Source organism: Corapipo altera, unplaced genomic scaffold (assembly GCF_003945725.1).
Source record: "Corapipo altera isolate COAL_440 unplaced genomic scaffold, ASM394572v1 24b, whole genome shotgun sequence".
NCBI classification, from domain to species: domain Eukaryota; kingdom Metazoa; phylum Chordata; class Aves; order Passeriformes; family Pipridae; genus Corapipo; species Corapipo altera.
This window is the reverse complement of record NW_020884888.1, coordinates 14,041,067-14,066,294: the sequence shown is the minus strand read 5'-3', so window position 1 is coordinate 14,066,294 and position 25,228 is coordinate 14,041,067. Positions and strand designations below refer to the sequence as shown.

The 25,228-nt window shown below is 36.8% G+C and overlaps 1 protein-coding gene across 14 annotated transcripts in view; it reads left to right on the top strand.

The window, feature by feature from the left end:
- The window catches only part of CTNND2 (catenin delta 2), a 631,505-nt gene that overhangs the window by 453,027 nt on the left and 153,250 nt on the right, over positions 1 to 25,228 (top strand). For all 14 annotated transcript variants that reach the window (XR_003527693.1, XM_027643865.1, XM_027643864.1 and 11 more), the window contains one exon: positions 13,875 to 14,007. Coding sequence is in view for 13 of the 14 variants with exons in the window: in XM_027643865.1 (XP_027499666.1) it covers positions 13,875 to 14,007 (133 nt within the window). In the remaining variant the exon portion in view is untranslated. The remainder of the gene's footprint in view (positions 1 to 13,874; positions 14,008 to 25,228) is intronic.

Here is a 25,228-nt window from a genome sequence, read left to right as displayed (position 1 = left end):
GCACTGATAATAACATTTTGCCCTGGAGTTAGTGATTTTTACAGCAAGCTCTCAAAAATCTTTCAGAAGAACCTTTCAGAAGGGCGTTTTTTAATAGGTAGCAAAACAGACGTAGAGAGATGAAATGACATGGAAAAAATAACATTATATTTATTCCTCCCATTTCCTCGTCTCTTGCTGTGCTTACTCTGCATGATCTCTGCCTGACCTATAGGGGGTTTTTTCGTAGTTTAATTCATGGAGTTTGTGGCTGTGAGTATATTGCTTTGCTTTTATCTCATGTCTTCAAACCATAACTCTTTATCTCCTGACTCAAAGCTGCAGGACTGAAGGCTGAAGCTGAATTGCTTTCTTCTTTTCTCAGTGCTCTGATGTTCTGGAAAGAAAATTTGGCAGAGGTAAATAACTGTCAAGGAGAAAGAACAAGACAAGCCTAACAGATAAAGATTTTCAAAATTGGCTAGCAATTTTAGGTACACTGATTTTGGGTGCACAGTTCGGCAAACAAAGAGTCACAGCCAGGCCCTCCTAGTTTGACAGCCAAAGTCATTAGCATCTTTTGATAGTCTCATCTACCATACTGTCTTCACAGATAACCTGATTTTAAACAGATGGCTAAAATGAAATTTTTTTAGCAAAGATAATTCAGTCTTTTGGAAAATATGATTATTTTTATTGTTTGCGTATTCTGATCTTAACTATAACAAGAAAAGTTAACCTTCTAAAAAAGGTTATTACGTTGTTCTGGCAAGATAGCTTTTAATCTCTGACACTTATAACTCCAGTTCAAAGGGGTGGCTTTAAACAAAAGTCCCAGCTGTTGTTGGCTTTGTGTTGCAAACTGATAGGAGCTGCAAAGCTGTGGCTGTAAGCAGATCTAGCTGGTTTAGAACAGGTAGAAAGTTGCCTGTCCCAGGAGCATCCTTCTATGCAATGCTGGGCCCAAAAATCAGGCAGATCAGATTTCGCAGGTGCAGAATTAGTTAGGCATGGCTTCACTCCCTGTCTTCCTGCTTCTGCCAAAGCAGGGGCTCCCTCAAAATTGAATTGCATCACTCCTGGGGGGAAGGTGGAATGGGCAGCAGAGCAGCTTCCCAGGGCATCTTCAGTTTTCCTTGTGCTTTTGAAACCTCTTGAGATGGCTGTGTTTATATAGTCTGGAGACAGTAGTTGATGCATCATTTATATATCTGAATAAAAATTCTTTTAGAATCTAATTTCTGATATATTTCCTTATCTCAAATTCTAATCAGGCAGAGCTTGCCTAGTTTTATGTATTCCTAAGAAAGCAGTAAGTTGAAATAGGTACTGCGGATTTGTTTTTCTCCAAGAACTGATTTATCAGTTTCTGTTTCTCTGAATTTTTAGGACTTCTCACATGTTACATTTCAGCAGCAGGAAATGATTCATTAGTATGCAGAGATCGTTTTGGTCCTGGTCTTGCCTAATAGTACTAACCTCGAAATAAAAAGTTAATTAGAGCAAGTAAAGTTATTAAAAGTGCTTGTGTGATTTAAAAGCTGAAGTCTACATTTTCGGGAGAGTCTTAGGCATTTTGGAAACCTGATTAAATTAAAATCCTTTATGAGGTTACGTGAAAATAGGACTTCAGCTTTAAATCACCTTGGTGATTTTGAAAATCTTACTCAGTGTCTTTCATCATCTCGCACAATAAACGGTAATCCTTCACAGGTGAAATTCACCATTCGTAGCTATGGAAGAGTACAAGGACATCCTCACCTACAGCATATATTTAGTCAAAATCTCTCACAGAACCCAAGAGCACTTCAGATAGCAGTTCATTTTGAACTGCCATTATTTAGAAATAGTTAAATGAAGATACCACCAAGGATTTTTTTTCATTTTGGATCTTTACTGTCAGGAGAGACCTGTGGCTGATTGTGTTATGGTTGAGGTTACATGTCATAGCGCAGATGTGTAAATCTGATACACACTGACACTCAGTGAGGGCTTTGATGGGAGAAGAACAAATTAAGTCATAGGGTTGCTGAGGGTGACAGAGTCTTTCCTCCAAACTCACTGTTAACATCAAGCACAGCAGTACTCAGGTGCCATTATCCACATACACATTGTCCACATTGCCCCATAGAAAACTAGTTTGGTGTTGTAGTACCAGGGAATAAGGTGTCCATATGAGGCCCAGTTGCTACTAAACAGGATTCTCTTTGCTAAATCCTCACTAGCAAACCAAAGACTAAATGAGCCTGGAGACTGATCTGTCTCTTCACCTACTGTGACTAGTCTTCAGTGGGAATTGACTGCCTGTGCTTAAATTTATGTAAGAGATGCAAGACTATATGTGTTTTCTTTTAGAAGGAAACAAATACACTGAATAGGATAATGAGTAATCTGCAGGCTACCTTTGGTGAGGAGGATGAGATGCAGTAATGGGATAAAGGAGCTGCAAAGGATGTGAAATCACTTCTAGTGAAGTGGCCAAGGGACATTCTCAAGTCCTTTAAGTATTTTGGTTATCTTCAGTGAAAGCCTGTTGAGATGCTTGTGATGGTTCAGATAGTATTGAATTCATACTCTTTGTTTTATGTGTACTATCTCAGTAACATAATAGGTGTTTAATACAACTCTGCCCGTCTCCCTTTTTCTACTTGTCTGGAATATCCTTGGTGTTTAAGAACAACCCTTATGTCAGCTTCTTTATTAAAGAATGTGCTGCGGAAATTATGCTAATTAAGCTGGAGTGTAATTATGGGCTAGAAAGATTATTTCACAGTCAGAATTGAATTGTTGTAGATAAATGTGCATTAACTTAATAGTGTGCAGCTAATTAGTTTTGCTATTTACTCGTAAAAGTTAAAAAAAAAGATGTAATCAGTTATACAAAAGCTTGAGAAATGAATATATTGCAAAGCCAATGAGAAACATACTCCAAATCTCTCTTAATTATTGTTTTGCTGGAATTTTCCTATTCTGAAATTGCAATGGACATGAGTAGCTAATTAAGATACTTAACTTTATGTCTATTTAAAATATACATTGTGCAAGTGAAATGTGTGGTTGCCAGTTTGACAGTTATATATCTGTAATTCATACTAAAGTGTTTACAGCATCAGGGTGTCTAATACTCTTCACAAAAGTTAAATTGCTTTGGATCTCATCGTGTATCAAATGAAGATAGAAACTTTATTTTATGTGTGTATCTAACTTTATTTTTTATGTTTGTCAGCCAGCTGACATTTGTCTTTAGTATAGTTTAAGGAAGGAAAGAAGGAGAGTACATGCTTGGACACATACACAAAATACCACATAAAATACTGTAGGTGCATAGTCGCAACAAAGTACTGAAGACCAAAGAACGCAGAATTGCTTGATCCCCATATGAAAGACTGAAAGCTTTTGCCAGCAAACATGTAATTTTGTGTGTTCCAAGTCTCAGACATTCACAGGTGTGAAAGGAAGGCTACAGAACATTGTCCTTAATGTAAATTAGTATCAGCTTCTGGGAAAATCTAAGACAGTAATTTGATTTATGTATAGAAATTCATATATAGACATTTTTTGTAAGCCACCTCTGAGCATCCAATTCTTCCATTGACTTCAGAGTGAAAGAGACTCCAGTATAAATTAAAGTAGTGGTTAAAAGTGTAATCTCAGACTGAAGTGTGGTGTGGTCTGAACTTCATGAGCAATGTTGCCTACAGGGCTTTACTGTATGATCATCTTTTTTTATGCTGAAATGAAAAAATGTAGAAGAGGGATATATTTTTATGAAACAGAGAAAAATAATTTCAATAGCCAATATAGTGATCTCTCCCCTAATAAATAAATAACACCAGATGTAATATCCTCTGTTGCAGAACAGTTCCACAGCTTTTCCACACTGAGTTTTAATGAAATTGGTTATCAGTTTCATTTTCATCAAGTTGTATCAAGAACACTGGTTCCTGTGTGAATTTGTATTTACCATTAGAAGAAAACTTATGAACAGCAATTATTGACATGGACCTAAAAAATCTCAAACTTTTTCCACTCCCAGCTCCCCTTGTGCAAAAAACACAGCTAAAAATCTGTTGACCAAAATGTAAAATTAAGGATGTGTAAAAAAAAAATTAATTTTTCTGCTATGGAGGTTTTTATAGCTGGAGTTGATGCTGTCAGTTGAGCACAGAGAGAACAGTTTAAAAGTATGAGGGAGTAGTGTTGGCCTTTCACCTTCAGTAAGGAAATATGAGGGAAAAGGTTACAAAAATCTGAAAAGAAATTAGCTCTGAGGTGAAAAGGGAAAGGTGCAATTCACAGTCTGTACTTCTTGCTCTTTGCATAATATATCATAGTGTGTCACACACCAGCTAAGTCCTTGAATTAGTGAAAGTAATTGGCACTGGAATTCAGTATATCAGATGAAAAATCTGCCCAGAACATGTTGCAAGGAAATAAGTACCATACATGCGACTAACAACTAAGTAAAATACGAGTAACTCATCCTTTTTCTGTCGATTGCTGTACTTCCACTGGCTGAGGAAAGATTTCTGATCGATTGAGGCACATATTTTCCCTTGATATATTCAAGTTTCAAAACCTCTTTAAGATATTGATTCTGATTTCTAAATGACAGATACTTGGCAGTATTTCTCTCTTCCATTAATAAGAGCAATTGCCGTGAATCAGTACCATGATTATTTTTTGCAGTGGATTTATTAGTGACATACAGTGTTTCACAGTTCAGCTGGAAACATTTCTGTAGAAATGCTATGCAGAACAGTCTGCAGGCTCGTTCTTTTTGTCACAGATAGAAAAGTTATGTCCCAGTTGTAACCTGACAATGTCAACTGAGGGAGGAGCTAGTTTTCCTCATTCAAAGAATGTTGCATTTTACTGAGGTAAAACTATCGAATGTACATGTGAGATGTCTATTTTATGCTGATTTAAAATCTACAGCCTGCTTCTGCACTAAACTCTGAGTATTGTTCATGTAAAATAATTTTTTTCTTATTCAGCTTTTCCATTAATTTTAGGTAAGACACTGTCGTGGTTTCGGCTGGGATGTGCTGTTCTTGGTCTGCTTTTGTTGCTGATGCATCAGTTGAGGATTGGGGATTTCCAGTGTGTTGTAGAGCACTTGGTAGTACTTTCTGTTAGTCATATTGGTCCACTTACAAACTCATAATTCTGCTGGCTTTTGAGTCATTTCGAAGACTTTCTAGGTTATTCTGTGGCCCAGAGAACAGATACATTACTATGGTAGATACCTAGCTAAAAACCATCCTTTCTCCATTTACTTCCTTCTGCAAGTGTGGAAGTACAGCCTTGTTTTCTTAGTACTCTGAAAAGTGAGATATGTGTTGTGTTTGTTGGTGCTTTGAGTAGAATAGGACAAAATTGAAATTGAAATACCCTGTTAGAAAAAGCAATATAAAAAACCAAAAAAATTCACTTCTTCTGAAAGGGTGTGTGACAAATCTTTTTTTTATTATTTATAAACTGAAACTGTTGTTCAGATCAACAGAATCCAGGATTGATTAAAATTTCTCTACAGGAAGCCTTCTTTGAGCAATGTATACAGCAGCAGCCATGGCAAACAGCAGGAAGCTTGCAGTCAGAAATTAGCTTTGGTAACCCAGAAGGTATCCTCTTGCCCTGCACTCCCCTGAAATGCTGTTCAGATCCTCTGCATTTTTTATATACTTGAAAATCTTTTGCAGTCAGCTAACAGTGAATTGGTGTCTCTGGGTTCAGAGGGTTGAAAACTAGGAGTCAGGATTTAATAGTGGCCCTTTTAACTTGTACTATATATTTTTTATTTTTCCTCTGTGAAAGAGGCATGTAAGTGCTGTCTCTCTTTACCCATGCCTGGCATGAAGGTGATGATATCTGTACTGCATTAGGAGAGTTCCCTAGAATTTCTACAGTGCTTTGAAAAAGATGAAGAGCGTTGATGGGAAATAGCAATAGTATTTGACTATCACTACTCATTGCTGGTGGATATTTTTCCTTCCATCCAACAGCTTTTATTTGAGGAATTTTTTAACAATTTGACTCTCTTGTTATTAATCCTGTGAACTTTCTGTCTCTAATGTCAAGTGTATCTTGCATTATTACATTGTTTTGGTGGTTGTACATTGAGGTACATCAACTTAGTGTGCAGGAGATAAGTTTTTTCATGCTTAATGAAAACAGAAATAAGGACAGCAAAGGAAAACCACTAGTCTGTATTTCCCTGTGACAAGAAGATCAAATTCAAGCACTTTTATAGAGTTGTACAGCTTGCAACTTTAATGAATAGAATTAGTCTTTCTATTTTTCCAGAAGATTGAATAGGAATCTAGTTGTGAGAAAAGAAAATTAGTACAGTTTTTTACTTGTTTATTTGTTTGTTTGTTTTAATTCAGTATTAGAAATTTATGTAGTTTTTTTCCTTGGTGTTGATGTTTCAGAGACACCAGTGTTGGTGTTTCAGGACAAATTCTGGGTTTATGAATTTGTATAATATCTTGAGTCACCGTTAAGTTTTATGGTTTAATATTCATTATTTAAACATCAAACGAATGTCTATTCTGAAGAGTTTGCTTTGCTCGGAAAGACAGGGAGTTCTGCAAAGTGTTGCATAGATAAGAACTATGCCTGGGCATTGATGTGTGGAGATAAGAGTTTCTGGTATTCAGCAATAAAATAAGCCAAAAGTGCACTCCATGGAGTAATCATTAAGGAGTGACATAGCACAAGATATTTAGGATTAATACTTTCTGTTAGTTTAGGTGAACACTTTTTCTTGGTCCCTCACCCCGGCTGTAAAAAATATTTCTGCAGCTTGTGTTAACTGTATGCTCTGTTGAAATGTCCTATTTTCTGTTATTTACACACATAGAAAAAAAACAGTTTTAGTGCTGGTGGTCCCTACTTTCCTGTGGCAGTCTCCAGGTTACCCAGGTGGTAATATGTCTCAGCTTTTCATTTGTGAACAGGAGGGAAACATGCAGTTTCATTGTTTCTTGATTTACCCAAACCTGAAAAGGCTTGACTTTCAGTCATTCCTGCTGGAAAAGTTCTTCTGTCACTGCCATCCAACTCAGATGATCTACTGGAGCCAGAAGCTTGATCAGGCAAAGAGAGCAGGAGGGAGAGACAAACCATGTGTTGTCACATCAGTTATCATGAAAATCATTCTGCTTAATAACATGACATTGAAAAGCTTTGACTGGAGAGAGGTGGAATGCCTCAAAACCTTTTGGGAACTTTTGTGGTTGTGGTTATTTCAAAAAGTAATGTGGATGGTCTGAGTCTTTCAGGGAGTACTGTGTGCCAGCTTCCTCTCCTGAAGATGAGTGTGGTTGAAATCATTAACATTGGTGCTGTTAGGCTAATGTTTAAGCGTTCTTGCTGCTTTTTTTGCTTTCTTTTTTTATAGCTGTAATATTTAGGTGTTATCACGCATGTGGGGAAATAAAATAAATATCTTCATTGCTAAAGTGCTTCTCCCATTTTCCTAGGAAAATCAGGGTTTTGTGGAGTAACATTTGTTCTTTATATTTTTTTATGACCAGATGGGAGCAGGACCTCAAAATCTTTTTTCCTCCAATTATTGAAATACAGAAAGTTTTAGGAACCTCTGAAAGGGAACAGTAGTTCTAGAAAAGAAGACAATTATGGTTTACAGGTCTCTAGAAACCGAAAATCTCTCAAATCTCAGAGAAAGGCTTTAAAGTAAATGATTCTGTCTGACTGAATCAATGACAGGGTCAAGGCTGGAATCCCCTAGGTCTGTGTACTGTTTTAATCTCCTGTCTATGTTTCCACCTTTCTGATCTATGAGGAAGGCATATCTGCATCTGTAACAGCCATTCTGCCAGTGAACAACATTTCAGAATCTCCTGAAATCTGCCCTGTGACGTGAACTCCTGTAGATGGAGGGAGGCCAAGTGTAAGCTGGTCTCTCAGGGAAGGGTTAACTTGGCTTGTTTTCACAGCTGCAATGTATTAAGCTTCTGTAGTAGGAGGTCAGAAAAATGTTATGCATAGCAGGGAAAAAGAAGAAAAATTAGGCAGCTTAAAGACATCTTGATATCTTACCTAATTTGCCTCCTCCTTGCATTTGCAGAAGCAGTCCCTGTATATGCAAATGCCTGCAGAGGAAAAGATAAAACAAAGTTTTCAAGACTTTTTCAGCTCAACAACCCCAAAAGACAAATACCACTTTCTAACAAAAACAAACAAATTAACTAAACAAACCAAACAGTACAAATGGCAAAATTAAAGATATTCTAAAGCACTGAAGTCCCTGCTCCAACTCCACAGTCTAGAGGAGAGTTAACATTGTACTCTCCTCTAGAAAGGAGAGTAGGGTATGGCTACCTCAGGACACAGACAGCTTTTTTCATAAGAATTAGAAATTCAAACTCCCTCACAGGGAATGAGAGAAGTAAATATTTATAGATCAGTACCAATAGAGTGAAAAAAATATTTCATAAAGGTTCATAAATACATTTCAATTAAGAAGGCATTTGTAAGTGAAATGAGGGTAACCTTGAGCAGATAATACTCACACCTGTGAATATAATCATTCTGTACTGGAGGCAGTAACCTGGAGCTGTGAATAGTATCATGTGGGCCAGTGTCATTAAATAATCTTAACTGTATCATCTTAAAATCTTTTCCTCTTCAGTGAAAATGTTCATGAAATCTACAGACAGTTCAGCTCCGGGCCGTTTTTGCTATGTTGAAGTAGTTCTCATCTTGCCTCTTCACAGGCTCATTCCTTAGAGTTATTTTATTTTAAAATACAAATCACAGGTAGTGATGTAAAAACAGAATAGTGATGCCTTATCAAAGAACATGCAAAGGCAGAACTGCAGGAGGGTATATTTGCCATTGTACAGGTCAGTTTTAGCCCTTTACTGTATTGGAGAAGTGACTTTTTTTGAAGTACTGGATTAACCCGGAGACCCCAAGTTTGTGGTTCTGTTAAAGACCTGGGACATGCTGAGCTCTCCATCGCTGCTTGACAGACCTGGGCAAGAATCCTGTGCATCTGACACATCACATCCTTCTCTGCACCTCATTAGCAGACACAAATACATTGTAAAAAACACATTTGTGGTGAATCTGTAATAAGATGTAAACCAGAAATAAGAACCCAAGCTCTCGTGAGATTCACTGTGACCAATGGCTGGAGAGTAGACAGAACCATCACACCTGCTTCTCCAATGCTTAGTGCAATTCTCCAATGCAATCAGTATCCTTAGTTACCAGCTGGAGACCTTTTGGTAGCCTTTTTAAAATCAGTGCACGTATAGATGTTACAGGAATTTTGCTTTTGCTTTTCTGTGTAGCATCATCATTTTTAGTAGCAGAAGAAAATTCTGGCATAATTCAAGCAAATACTCAGACGCAGTACATACTCTGTGTTCAGCAGCACCTTTAACTGACCCCACATAGCCAGTGCACTCAGCTGTGTTGCTAACAGTCTTTTAAGTCTGCATCTCTTTTGCTTTCTGACATGTGTATGTGATATGATGGCAGGAGCAGGAAGTGGTTTCAATGCATTACTTACAGTACCCAAATCAGCCTGAATTTCTAGGTCCTATTGATTCTTTGTCAGAATTGTTGTGTCTCACGTACAGCTCCTTGTTGATTCTCTTCAGTTGTTCACAGATAAAATGTAGCCTATTGTGATAGTCTAGGCATACATATTGCCGGCTTACATACAGCTTCCCCTTTGGGTCCTCTTACACTCCTGGAACAGTAGTCTCCTGTAATCCATGGAACAGCCTTAGTCACCACTTCAAGCTAAAATCTTCCGCAGAATTCAAAATGAGATCAATCCCACATTCCTAGAACACAGTTTCCATAATAAAAAGAAGGTGGAACACCTTGGTGTGTTCTGGTCAGTCTCATCCAATGAAAATGCTTCTGAGAAAAAATGCACTTTGACAACCTGCCCAAATATTTGGAGTTTATGCCAAATGCCACTTTCCAGACAAAACTGTGAAGTTCTTGCACAGCTTGGATACTGTTGTGGAAAAACTCACACCACCATCAAAAGCCTTTAGCTGACCTGAACAGATTAGTGTTGTTATTCCAAGGAAATCATAGGCAACAGCAGAAGATCTTGCACGTACAGGTACTACCTTACTCTTTATTTTTGGATCAACCACACAGATACTTTGTTAACATTCTCAAAATGTCACGCACCTCCTCTGATTTACTCCAGCCTTCTGGCTTGTTTCACCACCTGTGTGGATTGCCTCACTCAGTTTTTGGAAGCATGGGGATGCTAATAAGGGAGATGGGCTTAGGGACATGGTTTGTTTAGGATATTCACTACCGTTTCAAATTTTGCGTAATTCTCCTTTATAATTTTACTAGGCATTAGGTTCTCATGTGTTGCCTGTTTAACAAATTTTCATGTGGCACAATCTCAGATATTTCACAGAAATAGAGGTAGATTTGATTTTCATTTTCCTCCTCCTTTCCTTTAATCTGACACTTATCTTTGTCAAATACCAGCCTACTGCTGCTTTTTGTTGGTAGGCAGTCAAAGATCAGTTTATTCCAGCTCTTGACTTCCCTACTAGTTGTTTTCTCTTACTTTTTGTTCCGCTCTCTATTTTAAAACATATTTTTTGTCATATAGGTATGCTTGGAGGCATGGCCTGACTCTTCATCCACATCTATGCAAAATGTTCCAGATACATTTTGTGCATTTGTCTTTAAGAATTTCCAGTCCTTTTCCCTTCTCCAGACCAATGCCAGTTGACTTCATTAAGTAGCCTTTCTAACTTTTCATAATGCAACTAATTTAAAAAAAATTTAAAATAAATTTTTTAATAGAGCTGCAAGCCTGTTGTTCTTAGAAAAGCCCCCTCTTTCTCATTCTTACTTTTTTTCTCCTATAAAAGACTAGTATAAAACAAATGAAAAATTTAAACCCCTAGAAACTAGTCTTTCTCGCCCTGAAGGCTGCTAAAATTATCACAATTATTCAAGCAGCCTTAACTGTTGACAGAAGTTCTTGTTTGTTTTATATAGCTACTGTATTTCATTTAGACACTTCTAAAAATATCATCATCTTAGAGACCATCTGCTTAAAATGACAGTGCATACTAGGGCTAAATTTTTGAACTTTTTTTCCTGCTTTGTTCATTTTCTCTCCTAAAACTGGTTACATAACAAACTCAGTATTCAGTGCTAAAAGTTTCTTCTCTAAATTAATTTTCTGCTTACATCCAGTGTGTACACAATCATTTCCAATAGGTATTCATACACTGGTCATTTGCTGATTTTTTTTCTGGGAGATCAGAGGGGAAAAGTAGAGAGAGCCTTGTTTTCATATGTGTCGAGACTGCAGGTTCCTCAGAATAATTAACTGTACCTTTGATGAAGGGACCTTTTTTCCTTTTGCCCCCTCATTACCTCTTCTTTCTGGATTCCAGGACAAGAGGAAGAAGAGGAAACTGAGCTAGTTGTCAGGGCCCGTGATGTACTACTGCACGTAACAGACCTTTTGTTCAGTTGGTTTTTGGTTGGTTTGTTTTTTGGTTGGTTCAAGTAATATATGTATTGTGAAGGAGGAAATTTCCTTTTCAGGAGAATTTGGTGATAGAAGTTCCAAAACTTTGACATGTAGTTATTTGCTGTAAAACAACTATTTTCTAATGTTCCCTCTCATTGTCTTGTTATACAAGCTGTTTTATTCTGATATTTTGTGTCCTCCTCAAAATACTGACACCTGCACTTGAAATCTGGGATTGAAAATGAGAATAAATTAGAAGTAGAGGTAGGATAATTTGCCCTCAGTAAGGTTGGTGGATTTTACTTTTCATTTCTTATTTTTATTTAAACAAAAATTCTGGAATATGTCTTTGGTTTATTGAGAGCTGTTTATGTAGAAGACAGGTCTAATAGGTTTGAAGAATCTTTTAGCGAGTGTTAACATGGTTAACTGGAAGAAAGCAAATACACGAGGAAGCTAACATGTCAGATAACATTGTTTCTGGGAATTATCTCTGGGAATTTAGGGTTTGTTTATGGGTTTGTACTACCCATTCTTTAACAGAAATAAGTGCTTAACCAATTAATCCCTTCCTTTTCACCTATTGACAAGAGTCATGGTAAGCTGGTATACAAAGAAAACTGCGGTGTTTTCCATCTTTGGCTGCTGAAGTTTATAGCCTTCCCTGATACCTTTTACAATGTTGTCTAACTTTTCAAAATTTCAGTGAAATGTAAATCTTTCTGAATCTATGCAGATGTCTCTTGTAGAAGCTTCCAACGGTCTATATTATCTAAAGGTTTATTGGAATCGTCCATATGTGATTTATTATTACATCTTTATACTCTCTTTCTATTAAATGCGTAATGTGAAATTAAATAATCATGAGTTAACGTATGCTTTGTTAGAAGAGAAATAACCAATGAAATTCTGAGTGTATTTTTTACATTCCATATTTATATTCTGAATCTTCATAAAGATACAAGTGTAATGACAGCTCTCAATCTTGCAAATGTCCCATATGAGAAGAGAACAGACAATCCCTCTGTTCTGTAGCAATTCATTATTATTGCAAAATAAATCTTGTTTCCAAGAAGTGTAATGGAGAAATGTCATATTTAAAGTGTGCCTGATTCTACTTGGGGCAGGTTGTAGAGATACCTTGAATTGCCTCAGTGACATATACTTAGTCTCACTGCAGCAGAACCCTTATAATCTGGGAAGGAAACTGATGATCAAGACTATTTTTTCAAACGTTATAGCTGGACTCTGCAACAGGTCTTGCAAGTGTTTTTGGCAATAAGCTCCCAGGTGGTAACTGCATGGTAACTGCAATAGAGAATTTTTTCAGAAACCCCTCTTTTCCCTAATTTCCCTCTGTTAGCCTGAATATGTAGCACCAGATGAAAGATGGTAAAAATATTTATATGGCACTTGGGGAAACGGCATGTGATAACTAAGTATATCATGCAGAGCAGCTGTGTGTATCTCTGGCTCTTGGGACACAAAGTCCAAAGCCATTTTCATGAATAATTTTATCCTTAAATACAGAGGGGGAAAAATTACGTGAAGTGGCAGATTGATTTTAAGTTCAGGTCTGGAACCTGCAAAATACCTGTAGGGACTTGTTCAACATACATGGATTCAGTCCTTTCATGTGATGCTAATGGCATTTCATATTTTGTAGGATTAACGAAAAGTGCAAACACTGAGTCTTTGTGTTTGCCTAGCTGCTTTGGATAGAGTAGAAGAAATGAAGATTTAAAAGTTATCCAGTATAAAAGTGTGTATTGTAAAATTACAGAATTACAGGACTGAGGTTGGAAGAGACCTCTGGAAGTCACCTGGTCCAACCCCCTACTCAGAGAGGGCCAGAGATGTGTAAGGGTTTTACATTGACTGTATCTGGAAAAAAATAAACCAAGAGACAAAATTGGTCATTGCTTTCTATATAAGATAGAAATTCATATCCTACAAAGACTGCAGTAACTGAAAAGGACTTTTTGACAAATTAGCATTTCGTAGCAAACCATTTGTGGTTCTGATTCTAGCCTCCAGATTTTCATTTTAATAAAGGGTAATGTTATGAGCATCTATTTTCTTTCTTTTCTTATATTATAAATTCATATAGCCATTTTATTTCTGGAAAATTTATGTTAGAGGACTAATTCCATGAAGTCATTTCTTCTTATTATACTTGATGTTTGGGGTTTTTTTCAGAGAAGTACAGTTTAAAATAAAAAATATTTTCCTATTTGATTTAATGTTTGCTTTGTAAATAGTGGGGGAAAAAAAAAATCAAGATATTACTTAGCCATTTCTGTGTTCTTTGTTGACCCAACTGTTGCCACATTTATCCACTAATAGCAGAATTTTTGATGAATCTTTCATGTTTGCTTTCACACAGAGAGTTTGGATGGCGGGATCCAGAGCTTCCAGAAGTTATACAGATGTTACAGCATCAGTTTCCCTCAGTACAGTCAAATGCTGCAGCCTACTTACAACACCTGTGTTTCGGAGACAATAAAATAAAAGCAGAGGTAAGATTTATAAACCCTTTTTTCAGCAGTGTTGCCGTTTGCCATTTATCATTACCAGTTATTTATATGTGCTTTAAAAAAAATCTTACAAGAGAAATCATGGATATATACCTGGACCCATTTTACTCAAGCTTTCAGTTATTTGTTACCATTACAGAAAGTAAAAAATGCATAAAATATTGTTGTCATTCATTTTTTTGTTTTCTTTGGACTATTTTGATTGATTGCATACCATTTAAAAACTGTATCAGTAGTTGTTCGGTAATCAGCTAGTTGTGTAATCTTAATCTCACTGAAACATATGGGCATTTCCTTAGGGTTCTCAAAGAGACATTTGGACACTAAATACAAACACAGAAGATGAAAATTAAGCAGAAAGGGTCTGAATCAAAGCCTACCTTAATGTATAATTGTGTGAATAGAGTCTAATGTCACTGGGTTTGCAGCTTGAACTGTGATCATTGGTCTATGAACTTGAAATTCAGTGAGGATTGCATCTGAAACGCAATTCAAACATTAATATAGACTTTGTTCTGTACCTGTAGCTGATAGGTACTTCTTGCTTGCTTGTTCCCTGTGGTTAATGGGACCAGTGCAGCTTTTGGCACAAGTTGAAACAGAAGGAAGGCGGCTCTGAGGGATCTGACAAACGCACAGCAGTCAATTAAAATTGAATGAGTGAAGCTGTTACCAGCCCCAGCTGCCTCCCCTGGCCCTCTCAGAGATACTACTAGTCAGGGACATGTGGTGTGCACATAAATCTGTGCTGTACTGGCATCTTTTATCCTGGCATGTAGAGGTAAACTGAGATCAAGATCTGCTATTGCTTACTTGTCAGAACTGAGCAGTGATGCTGGCTTGCTAGTGTTTCATTATCCTCACCCTCAGAACACACCGCTCTGTGAGTCTATTTGGCTATAGCAGCTTTCCCTTCTAGGCTTTTTCATGCTGAGGAAATTCCTGAGTGAGTAAGCATGTGGTCTGCTGGTACTAGCAGAATTGCACTAGTTGTGTACATCGCCTCAAACATCTTAGAAATAGTGATAAAAATATATTTACATGACTGTAAAATGAAGGATGTTTGTGCACTGGAGAACAGAACTCTGGTACAGGTATCACTGAAAATTTTAACTGGACTCTCTCCCTGTACCCTTCTCTCATCCTTATTCAGAAATTAGTTCTTCAGTAAGAGAATTCATTATTCTCTGAGAAAGGAAGTTAAATGATTAGAGCGATTCATTCATTTTACAATCTCTGCTGCCTCCTGTAAGCCATAGACTGAGAGACCTTAAGTGGCTATCCCATTTGGGGGAAGAAGATGGTTTGATTTTTGTTGCTAATCATTTAGGGAAAAAAACGTCTGACTGTTGTTGATTTGATCACTTTTGATGTCACCCATCCCAGTAGGACATCAGCCTTTGTAAGCTTCCGGCTCGTGAGCTGGAAGGGTGAAGGTAACTATATGTAACAGTAGAGCACTAGGGAGCATTCTGAGCTTCTTCTGTGAAAAAAGATAACAAATAAAACAAGGATTCCTCCACTTCTTTTGTTATTATTCAGGACTTTGATATACTCCTTACTCCATAATACGTACACTGCTATGGAAACAAACCAAAATACTTTTTTTGAAAGAGTTCATCTGAGAATATGCTTTCAAGCTTCTGGTACTTTGGGTTTTTGTAAGACAACAGAAAAAAGGAATGTATTGTATACTTGTCTATTGCTTTGTGGAGCTTTTCAGACTAAAGCATCTAACATTAGCAAACTATTTTATCTTTATCTATCTATCTACCAACCTATGTTATTTAATGATAAGTCTTGTTGTGTTTGGGTCATGACTCAGCAGACAAAACAGTTTCTGTGTTTGTTGGGATTAGGGTCAATCCAGATGGCTCCGTAGTATACTTAGGGTCTGCTTGAGCTCTCCACTGAATCAGAATTTCTTGAGGAGCCTTTTGTGTGAGAGCTCAAAATCCTGTTGATAAGGGGATATCAGAGCAGATATTCAAGATTCTTACTATATACCCAGGCAGAGTAACTTGAGTGGTCCTGTTGAACCTACCTGGGACAACTCCTATGATAACTGTTAAGAATGTGTCTGAATTATGAGTTGAACTAACACCTAAATAATAGAAACTGATATCAAAATTCTCTTTTTTGCAAAGTATTTGTGTTGCAGTTGCTTGTTGTGGCCAGTTCTCCTCTGTCTGAGAATGATCACATTTAATATCCAATTCATGGATATTAAATGCTTCATGGAAAGCAGCATTTCAGTCCTGCTGCACATGGTCGCAGGGAACCCTGCCAGCTCGAACACAAGAGGCAAGGAAAAGAAGCGCCAGGACACATCCTGCGTTCCTTGCAATCTCTTTTTGCGATTACGTAGCACAAGAATTTCATTTGTTTTGAAGCACAGAAAACGCCACTCTTTGACCAGATATGTAGCCTTAACATAGCAGATGACTTGGGCTAAAGAAAAAATGCTGTCTGGGTGGTCTTCCAAAGAGTGGAGAAAGGACTCACATAGAAATATGTAAGTGAAGAATGCTGCTGGTATTTCACATGCCTGACAGGCACTGAGAAAAAAAGCAAATTGAATTCACTAAATAATTTATTAAATATTAATTTGTAATGTAATGTATATGTATAATGTATATATATATATATGTGTGGTAATATAATAAACAATGTAATGTATACAACAATTTAGTTTATTTACCTGGTTGTACTGAATTTGAAATGCAATGCAGTTGTTAAAGTTTCAACGCTGGAGTTATCCGACAGGGAAAAAAAAATTCTTTTACCTTTATCAGTATTGAGCATCAAATTGTCACCGTGCAATTAATGACTATTTCATTCAGAGTTTCTGGAAATAACTGTCCTGAAATACTTTTTTATTATTATTCTTTTAAGCATGATTTATGTTGTATCACCTACCAAAAAGGTGATTAATGATCTGTCCTCTGAATCTGACCATTCTTTCAATCTCCCAGTTTTGTTTTTGTATAGGGACAGGACAAAGACCTTTTTTTTTTTTTTTTTTTGGAGCAAGGTCAACTAAACTTTAGACAGAAATAGAAAATAGCAGCTGTGACTATAGGCATTTCTGAGATTGCTAGCACCCTTTATGGTTTTACCATTAAGTTTTTCTCTTCTAAAATATTTTGATTTCTGTGGCTGAAATGGGGAACACTATCCTGTGCTTCCTCTGTCCCCCCAAGAAGAGGAAGTGGAAATGCTCTTTAGAAAACAACCATGAAAAAGATAGTCAAAAATGTTTAAAGTCTGTCTAGGGAAACTAGAGATATTTTTCCCTTCGTGACCAAGTTCTTTATGGTAGATGTTATTTCTAATGCACAAGTTGATCACAGGCATACTTCTGAATTGGGTGGCATCACTCTAAATGTACCTTTATTGGTATGTAAGTGCAAATGCCCTGCTCAGTTTTATGTCAACACTGAGGTCTGCAAATACCTTTCTCTAACTTCAAGGACTTTCAAACAAAGTTGGTAACTGTTTATGTGAAGATGCCTCAGGCTGGATACTAAGGTGTCAGAAGCCATTTACTTTTTCACAAAAAACCCTACCTTCTGGAGTGACTTATGTTTTATATTTCTGGTAGAATTTTTATTTTTCCCCTTCCGGCCCTGATCATAGCAGAAGAGCAATAGGTAAATGCAATAAACAGTGACCATTGATAAAGATGGTGTTGTTATTTCTTGCAGGTGCTGCCACTTCTATGCTGCTCAAAACCATTTAGTGCTAGTCTTTATTTCAAAGTACGATTTTAACTGCTGTTCTTACCTGAAAGTTTTTCACAAATGCTACTTCTGAGTCCCTTTAAGTCTTGCTTAACAGCAAGGCAGCTGCTACATCTGCTCTCAGTAGTGCTTCTCATTCTCTACTTTTATTCCCTCTGCTGGGGTGGTTAGGTGGTACAGCAGACATTAGAATGGAGTTGAAGAAATTGGATTATTTTTGCTAATGTTTGATAGTTGGTTTTTCATCTTGTGTTGAACAATAACCAGCGCTCACTAAGGGTCTCACGTATGTAAAAGGGGACATAGGGAGGCAGAAGGCTAAAGGCTGTAAAAATTACCAGGCAACCCATTACAGTTAGGCATAATAATTCTGAAATTCAGAATCTCAGAATACTTTAGTAATTCTTTATATAAATTATTCTTTCATTGATGACGATGAAGAATGTAACTAAAAGGCAAAAGGAAAGGAGAGAAGAAGTTTTGATCAGATATTTGAAAGCAAATGAAAAGCTGATCAGGCAGAAGAGCACAGGAAGACCCTTTCAGATGGCATTTTCTCCTCAGGAGAGGGCTCTTACACAGACAATGGTGAGATTGTGAGCAGAGCCAGAGTAGCTGCCCCTGGATGCCAAGAAGGAACAGACAGGGAATATAGGAAAAGAGAAGCATTTTAAAATACTCAGCAGAGAACATTTCTTTAAAAGAGCACATTCTATTAAACACAGGATTCATTCTTCCACAGCATTTTTTCTTCCTATAATGACATTTTCCTCTTTTATATGAGGTCACCATGTAAAGGGATTGAATTGTGCAGTTTCACACGCCAACACCATTTTGCTCTCATGGAAGATGGCAGCCTGCCATCAGCTGCAAAGGTGTAACAGGTCACTCAGGGTTTCTGGCACCAATGATTGCTTTCTGCAAGCTAGGAAATTAATTTTTGCCAGCAAAGTCACAACACTTGAGATCCTTCTCTCAGGAAAATACTGCAAGGATGCCAAATAAAAGAACACTAACTGCTGAACTGTCCTGCCTGAAGCCTTCCCTTGCATCCTAAATAAATACTGCTGGATTGGACACTTTCCTCTTCATCTTGGAGAGCATTGCCACATACTCCCTTCAGGAGAAAAGTATCAGTCCAGACATTATCACATGGAGTTCTAAAACCTGAGTGACTGCATGCTGAAATCATCTCTTTTCCAGCTTACTGAAATTCATCATTCACATTCATTTTATCATTAAAATAAAAGTATTTCTACATCTTCTTCTGGGAGTTTTTCAAAGTGCCCAGAACCCTTTCAACATGGTACTACCACTTGTTCACATGTCAAGCAGTGGACATAAACCATGCAAAGGAATTAATTCACCACAGCAAAACAAGGAATTTCCTATTCCACCACTTCCTATGGGCAGGCAGTTTGCCTTGCACCATGCATCTTGTGGCATTCTTGCAGTCCAACTAATTTGGGGTGGGATAAGGGGGCTGAAGATCTTTTCCCCTAGTCTGTTGAAAGATTTGTAAAACACAAACCTGGAACGGATGAAAGATGAATCCTGGGTTTTTTTGATTGATAGAAACGAATCCCTTTTTTGCCCCATGATCAAAATCCCATCACTTGGATATACTATGTCTTGTCTCACCTTCTTACCACAGAAGATTTTGTGAAAGCAACCTTTGTTTTCTGCTATTGCTTTTTTCTTTTCTTTTTTTTTTAAATCAGACCCTTTTGATTCCATCTTCTGACCTGTGTAACCACTCATGATCACTCTGCTCCCTTCCATTTTATTTATTCCAGCAGTCAGTGGCTTGAGTTCTATTTCTCTTTTAAGGCAAGCAGATATAAATGGTTTGTTTCTACCAATGCTTTCTGCACTTCAAGCTCTTCTCTATTGATAGGTATACAAGAGAGTATTTATGACAGCATTTCAGTATCTACAGTGCCAGTTTGAAGTGCCTAATATGTCTGCTCTGGATGTTTCTTTATGCTGTCTCCATGATACCCTCTCTCCTCTTATGATTTGAATTGTGTGCATCAAAGAAACACTAGTTCACTGCCTATAGTACAAGCCTGTGGCTGAACATTTTTCCTCTTTAATATTAACTAAAACAAGTGAGGCAGAAATGGCTGCATTGATCTTGACACAATAGTCTAAGTTAACATTGTTAAGACCACCTAAACTCTTAATGGTCTTAAAATATTTTTATTATTTAGAAGAATAATAAAAAACACACTTTCACTATCATTAAAGTATTGTAATTCTATTTCTCTTTAGCTAGACTCCAACACTGAATTACTAAATAATGTTTATGAGAGTATATCACTCTGTTTTTTTCTTGCTAATATATTGTCTTTACTTTCCTAATAAATTCCAGAAACATGGATAAATATAAATATAAAGTGGTAAGCCCTTTCACTTTTTTTTAGTTTACTGTCTGGTAATTAAATCTTATACTGACAGTCTTGCTTTGAAAAGCATTTCTGAATGCATTTCTGTGTTTAATTTTGCCATCTTACTTATACATTACCACTACATGATATTTATCTCTTCTGATGAGAGAGTGCATGTCTTTGTTTTGTGCACAGTCTTTACACTGATTAAGGCTGAGTATTAATGAATGTCATTGAGCACTGTGCAATACCCCCACAATCTGTGCTTTCTGTAGCACAGAAGAAGTGGCATTTTATACTCTGGGATCCCTCTGGGGTCATTTCACCATGGTTATTCTTGATTTTATCATCAGGACACTGTACCTGAATTATAATAATGATGCACTGTGTACCTGGCATAAATTTCACTTGATTTAAGATTAGGAAGGTGTTTCAGTTGTTCAATAAATGAATTAGTTACAAGCCCCAGAGGAGTGACATTTGGTTAAAGGAGGGAAAGGAAGATTTAGGATGTTAAGCTAGGATATTAATGGAAGACTGCACAGCAACATAGAGGCAGATAGCTGGGGCCAGTTCTTGTCTTCTAATCCTCTGCTCTGCTAAGGAGCCAGATGAATGCTTTGGGTTTATTGCTTACACATTTCAAAATTATTCCTTTTGAAAAAAAACCTCAATTGGGAATAAAGAATCAGTATTGTAAAGGGACATGATTTTAAAAGGAAATAAACAAGAGTGTTATTATTTCTTAAATGTAATGCAACATCTAGTTGTGATTAAGGTTTGAGTTAATGCTAGATAAGCAAAATTAGACATTTTGCTTGCCCTCCTGTTTTCAGTTGTTTTGTAACATACCATTCTTTCTCATCTTGAAAGGATACTGAATCGAATTAATTTACAAAGTGACTGAAAACATTATTTTACAAAATTGTGGGCTTAATATTGAGCATATGTATTGGTATTTTCATCCCACACACTGCTTTACTGCTTTCATATTCCTCTCCACCCACTGTCCAGTTATTCCCTCTCCAGGGAATAACCAAATGGACAATATTTTCCTGACTCTTCCCAGTTCTTTTTTAAGGTTTTTCTATGATACTAGTATATAGTCAGGAACAATTATTTAGAGCTAAAGCAAGCCAAAATCTTTTTTGTTTTTGTTCTAGTAGTTAATGTCCATGTTTCATATGGATAACTGCAAGTTTGCTCTTTGGACTATCCTGTTTATGCACTACACAGCAAACTATTAGCAGTATTCACAAAAAGCTTTGGGATACCTCTGTTCTGCTTCTGTTTAGGGTCGTGGCACTAGTCTTCTTCTGGGCTGAGGTCTTGAACAACGACCTGCCTAGACCTCCTGATTATCTGGGTTTGGCATTCACTCCTACAGCGTCTGCCTCACTGGATATGAGAATACTGGCTAAAGGTTTCTATCTTTTTCAGCTCTGGACAGTCCAAATAAGCACATAGGAAATTTTAGGGATTAAACTTGATTAGCCAAAAAAAAAAATCAGATGTCAATATCTGGTGATAATGCTTTTTAAGCAGTTAGGAGAAAAGAAAAAAAATCAGTATTATGTGTGCAAATGAGTGCCTTCATGCTACTTTCTGTGGTATGCATCAGATGCAGGCAGAACATTGCACTGTGTTGTGAATCTCTCTCCACTGGTCTGAGGAAAGCATGTTGCAGTTGTATTAAAACATTTGCAAAAGCTGTATCTTTTATGTTTGAAAATATTATGTTGTAGGGAAGGAAAGGTAATACACACTGAAAGGCAGTGTCATTTGACATAGGAAATATGATGTTCCTACATTTTGAATAGGCAATAAATATATTTGCAGCCTTTTCAAGCAGTATAATGTTCTACTGTATGTGCCATGGATTTCTTTCTATTCATAACTCTCTTGTCAATTGCTTCTCTGATTTATTAGGCTGATGTGTGAATGCAGAGGATTACTTTCCTATTGTAGAGCATATTTTTTATTACTGCTCTCATAGTCCAGCAAGCCATGGTAAAATTTTGTACACTATATATAGAAATAAAATAACCTAGATCGATATCAATATCTGTAATTTGATGCTTTCTCAACATATCTATACTAAAAAGGTTGGCAGCAAAATTATTTCAATAAGGTGAATCATAGTCCTGATAAAAAGGCCCTGCCAAATAAAACTTTTAAGGTAAAGACCATCAGTTGGTCTTCAAAATGTATTTAAAAATACAAAGAGATGGCTGTTACTAAGCTACTGAGAATGGTTTCAGCAGAAGGCATGGGTTTGTACAGGTGTAAGAACACCTGAAGCTCTAAATAACAATGCCTATCTGTCTATCCAGCCACTGCAGAAAATTATTTGAAGTCATTTGAACCAGTCCTTAATGTAATCTCAGAGTAAATCTGTAGCAGTGGTGCTGAAGTCAGTCCTGTTCTTCCAGGGTTTACACTAGTGTAACTCAGACTATGACTCATACCACAGAAGGGATAAAGGAAAAACCATGATATTAAAAGTTATCCATTTTGAAAGTCTGAAGTTTTGTACATTTTTTACTGGTCGTGGGCCAGATTCCCTCCTTCTCATCCTGGAAAAGTACTACTTACTGATCAGTGACTGACATTTCTAAGGTTGCTATGTTTTAGAGACCTTGGTTCAAGCAGATAGGAAACGCATTAGATCTATGATATATAGCTTGAAATGTCATTTGGAATATAGTATATTTGGAATATAGTTTTTTAGTTTCACAAAGAGATTTTATACGTTCCTGCATTCTTATCTGTCTAAAAAGTAGAGACTGTAATGCCCATTTTAGGGATCATTTAACATATATAAAGAATTAGTTCATGGAAAATGATAAATGACACAATAGGTCCAAATCAGCCTTTTATATCTGAGCTGTTGCTGCCACCACAGTTGCTGAGGAATGAGTGGGCAATCTGCCCAAATGTGTCAGCAGCACTGCTGGATTTGGCTCTTCGCTTCACTAGGCATGCTGCAGGCACATGGTTAACCAAACAAGGCCCTAAAGAAAGGGACACACTCCTTACTCCACATACAGAAGTATTACATGGTTTTGGGTGAAGGTTTTGGTGAGGTTTGGGGTTTTTTTCAGAACTGCTACTTTGCTATTCTTATGTCCAGAAGGAACTGAAAAATTGCTGCAACTCACAAGCTTTATGGAGTGGTAAGCAGTTAGTCTGTTGGCAGTGAGGTAGCACCATTTTTGATGGTTCTTTTTCTTGTTTCTCATTTCTGTATGTTTTTTTTCTGTATTCTGCTGATTTAAGAAGATGTCTAGAGTTATGCTGGACAGCTTTTGGAAAGTGTCATCTGAAGCTTATTGGCTTATTTAAAGTAAACTGTCAGGAAAGTAATAAGGAAAGAAATAGAGAACATTGCTGGGACCTTCTGCAAGTCTGTGTTTGCATGCCCTGGATACTGCATGAAGTTCTGTCTTCCCCTATTTCAATGAGTATAGGAAATCTAGAAAAAAAGTAGAATTGTGGATTTTGAAGGGCAAAGAGAACCTGAGCTAAACAAAGGAGGGGGGAAATATTCAAACCAGTACATGTGTATATATATGTATGCACATACATTTACTATAACACGTACTTTTATAAATATATAATTTTACATCTTGAACTGGGGGTATTACAAAGTGTGCTATATATGAGGCAAGTGTTTACTTGTGCTGACTTTTACCTCATTTATGAAACTCATGTAAATGGGGAGATGGAGAAAAGATTCTGCTGTGCAGCTTTCTGCAGCACTGAAACTCTTAAATTACGGGTTGTATCTTGCCTTTGTGGCCTTAGACAAATATTTTAATTTTATGTGCCTGAGTTTCTATTAGCAAAACTTCCTAGCAAAGAGAGATGTTGCGAGAATGTGTTCATGAGCTTTTGAGGCAGTAGCTTGTTCCCCAAATACTTCAACTTTAAGACAGAAAATTCTCATGTGACTGAAAGATTCTTTGAAGGATAATACATCAGTTATAAGAAGAGAGTACTTCTTCTTTAAATCTCAGTAGATAATGCCCTGGGAGCAGAGGTCATAAGAGGGCAGTATGATGTTTGATGTAATAAATTGTAAATATATTTTTAATCTGAGAAGTGGCACGCTGTTTATTCTGTGAGGCAAACTGTCTGAGGTAGCTACAGCAAGCACTGAAAAAGGATTTTTTTTAATTTCCTTTTAAAACCGAAATGTCAGATAGAGTTGTTCTGTTGTTTAGGCTTAAATGACTGAAAAAAAATTAATTTTCTGTGGTCTTTCTGTTGGTGACCCATCTTGTTCCTAGATGATATTTGTGTTCACATTGACTAAATCCCACTAATAATATGCTTAACTGAGTAAAGTACAGCTTCAGAAATCTTCATCCAACTCTGAAGTTATGTCCTCTCCTGCTGTAAGAATATTTGAAATAGTGACCTACTACTTTCTCTAAAAAAATTAGTTTTTCTTTGCATAAAAAAAAAAAGAAGTTGAATTTTCTATATCTTGTTTAACTTCTCTAGGTATCTGGTTATAGGAATACCATGATGTTTTTAGTGGAAGTATATATGTCAGTTCATTTGACCAATAATAAATGCAATCCTTCATTTTCAAATAGATCCTTAATTATTTTTAAATACCAGAAAGTAAATGATCCACACCCTCAGTGTTAATCATCATTTCTCATTTAATTTCAGACAGTACTAAGTCAGTGCTTGAGTAATGCCAAAGTCTTCACATCCTAAATTAGTATTGCATCATCTATAAAGTGCACAGTGCTGTGCCTTCTTTAGTATTGTTTGGTTTTTTACTGTTTTGAAAAGCAAAAACCCCAAATCAATATCAAGTAGTTACAATACCTTCTAAGGGCTTTGGCATGTGTGTATTTTACCTTATTTATATGTATTCCTCAGTGTTAGTTTATAATGTAGTTCAATACCAATGTGTTCATTTTAGGAGATACTGCTTTTAACAGTGGGCTTCAAAATTGCTTTTCTGAAGCCTTCACATCAGACGAGCACTTTAGATCAGCTCTACACTTGCAGTTAGAAGTGTTGCTTGGAAGATCCCACTAGTCCTTGATG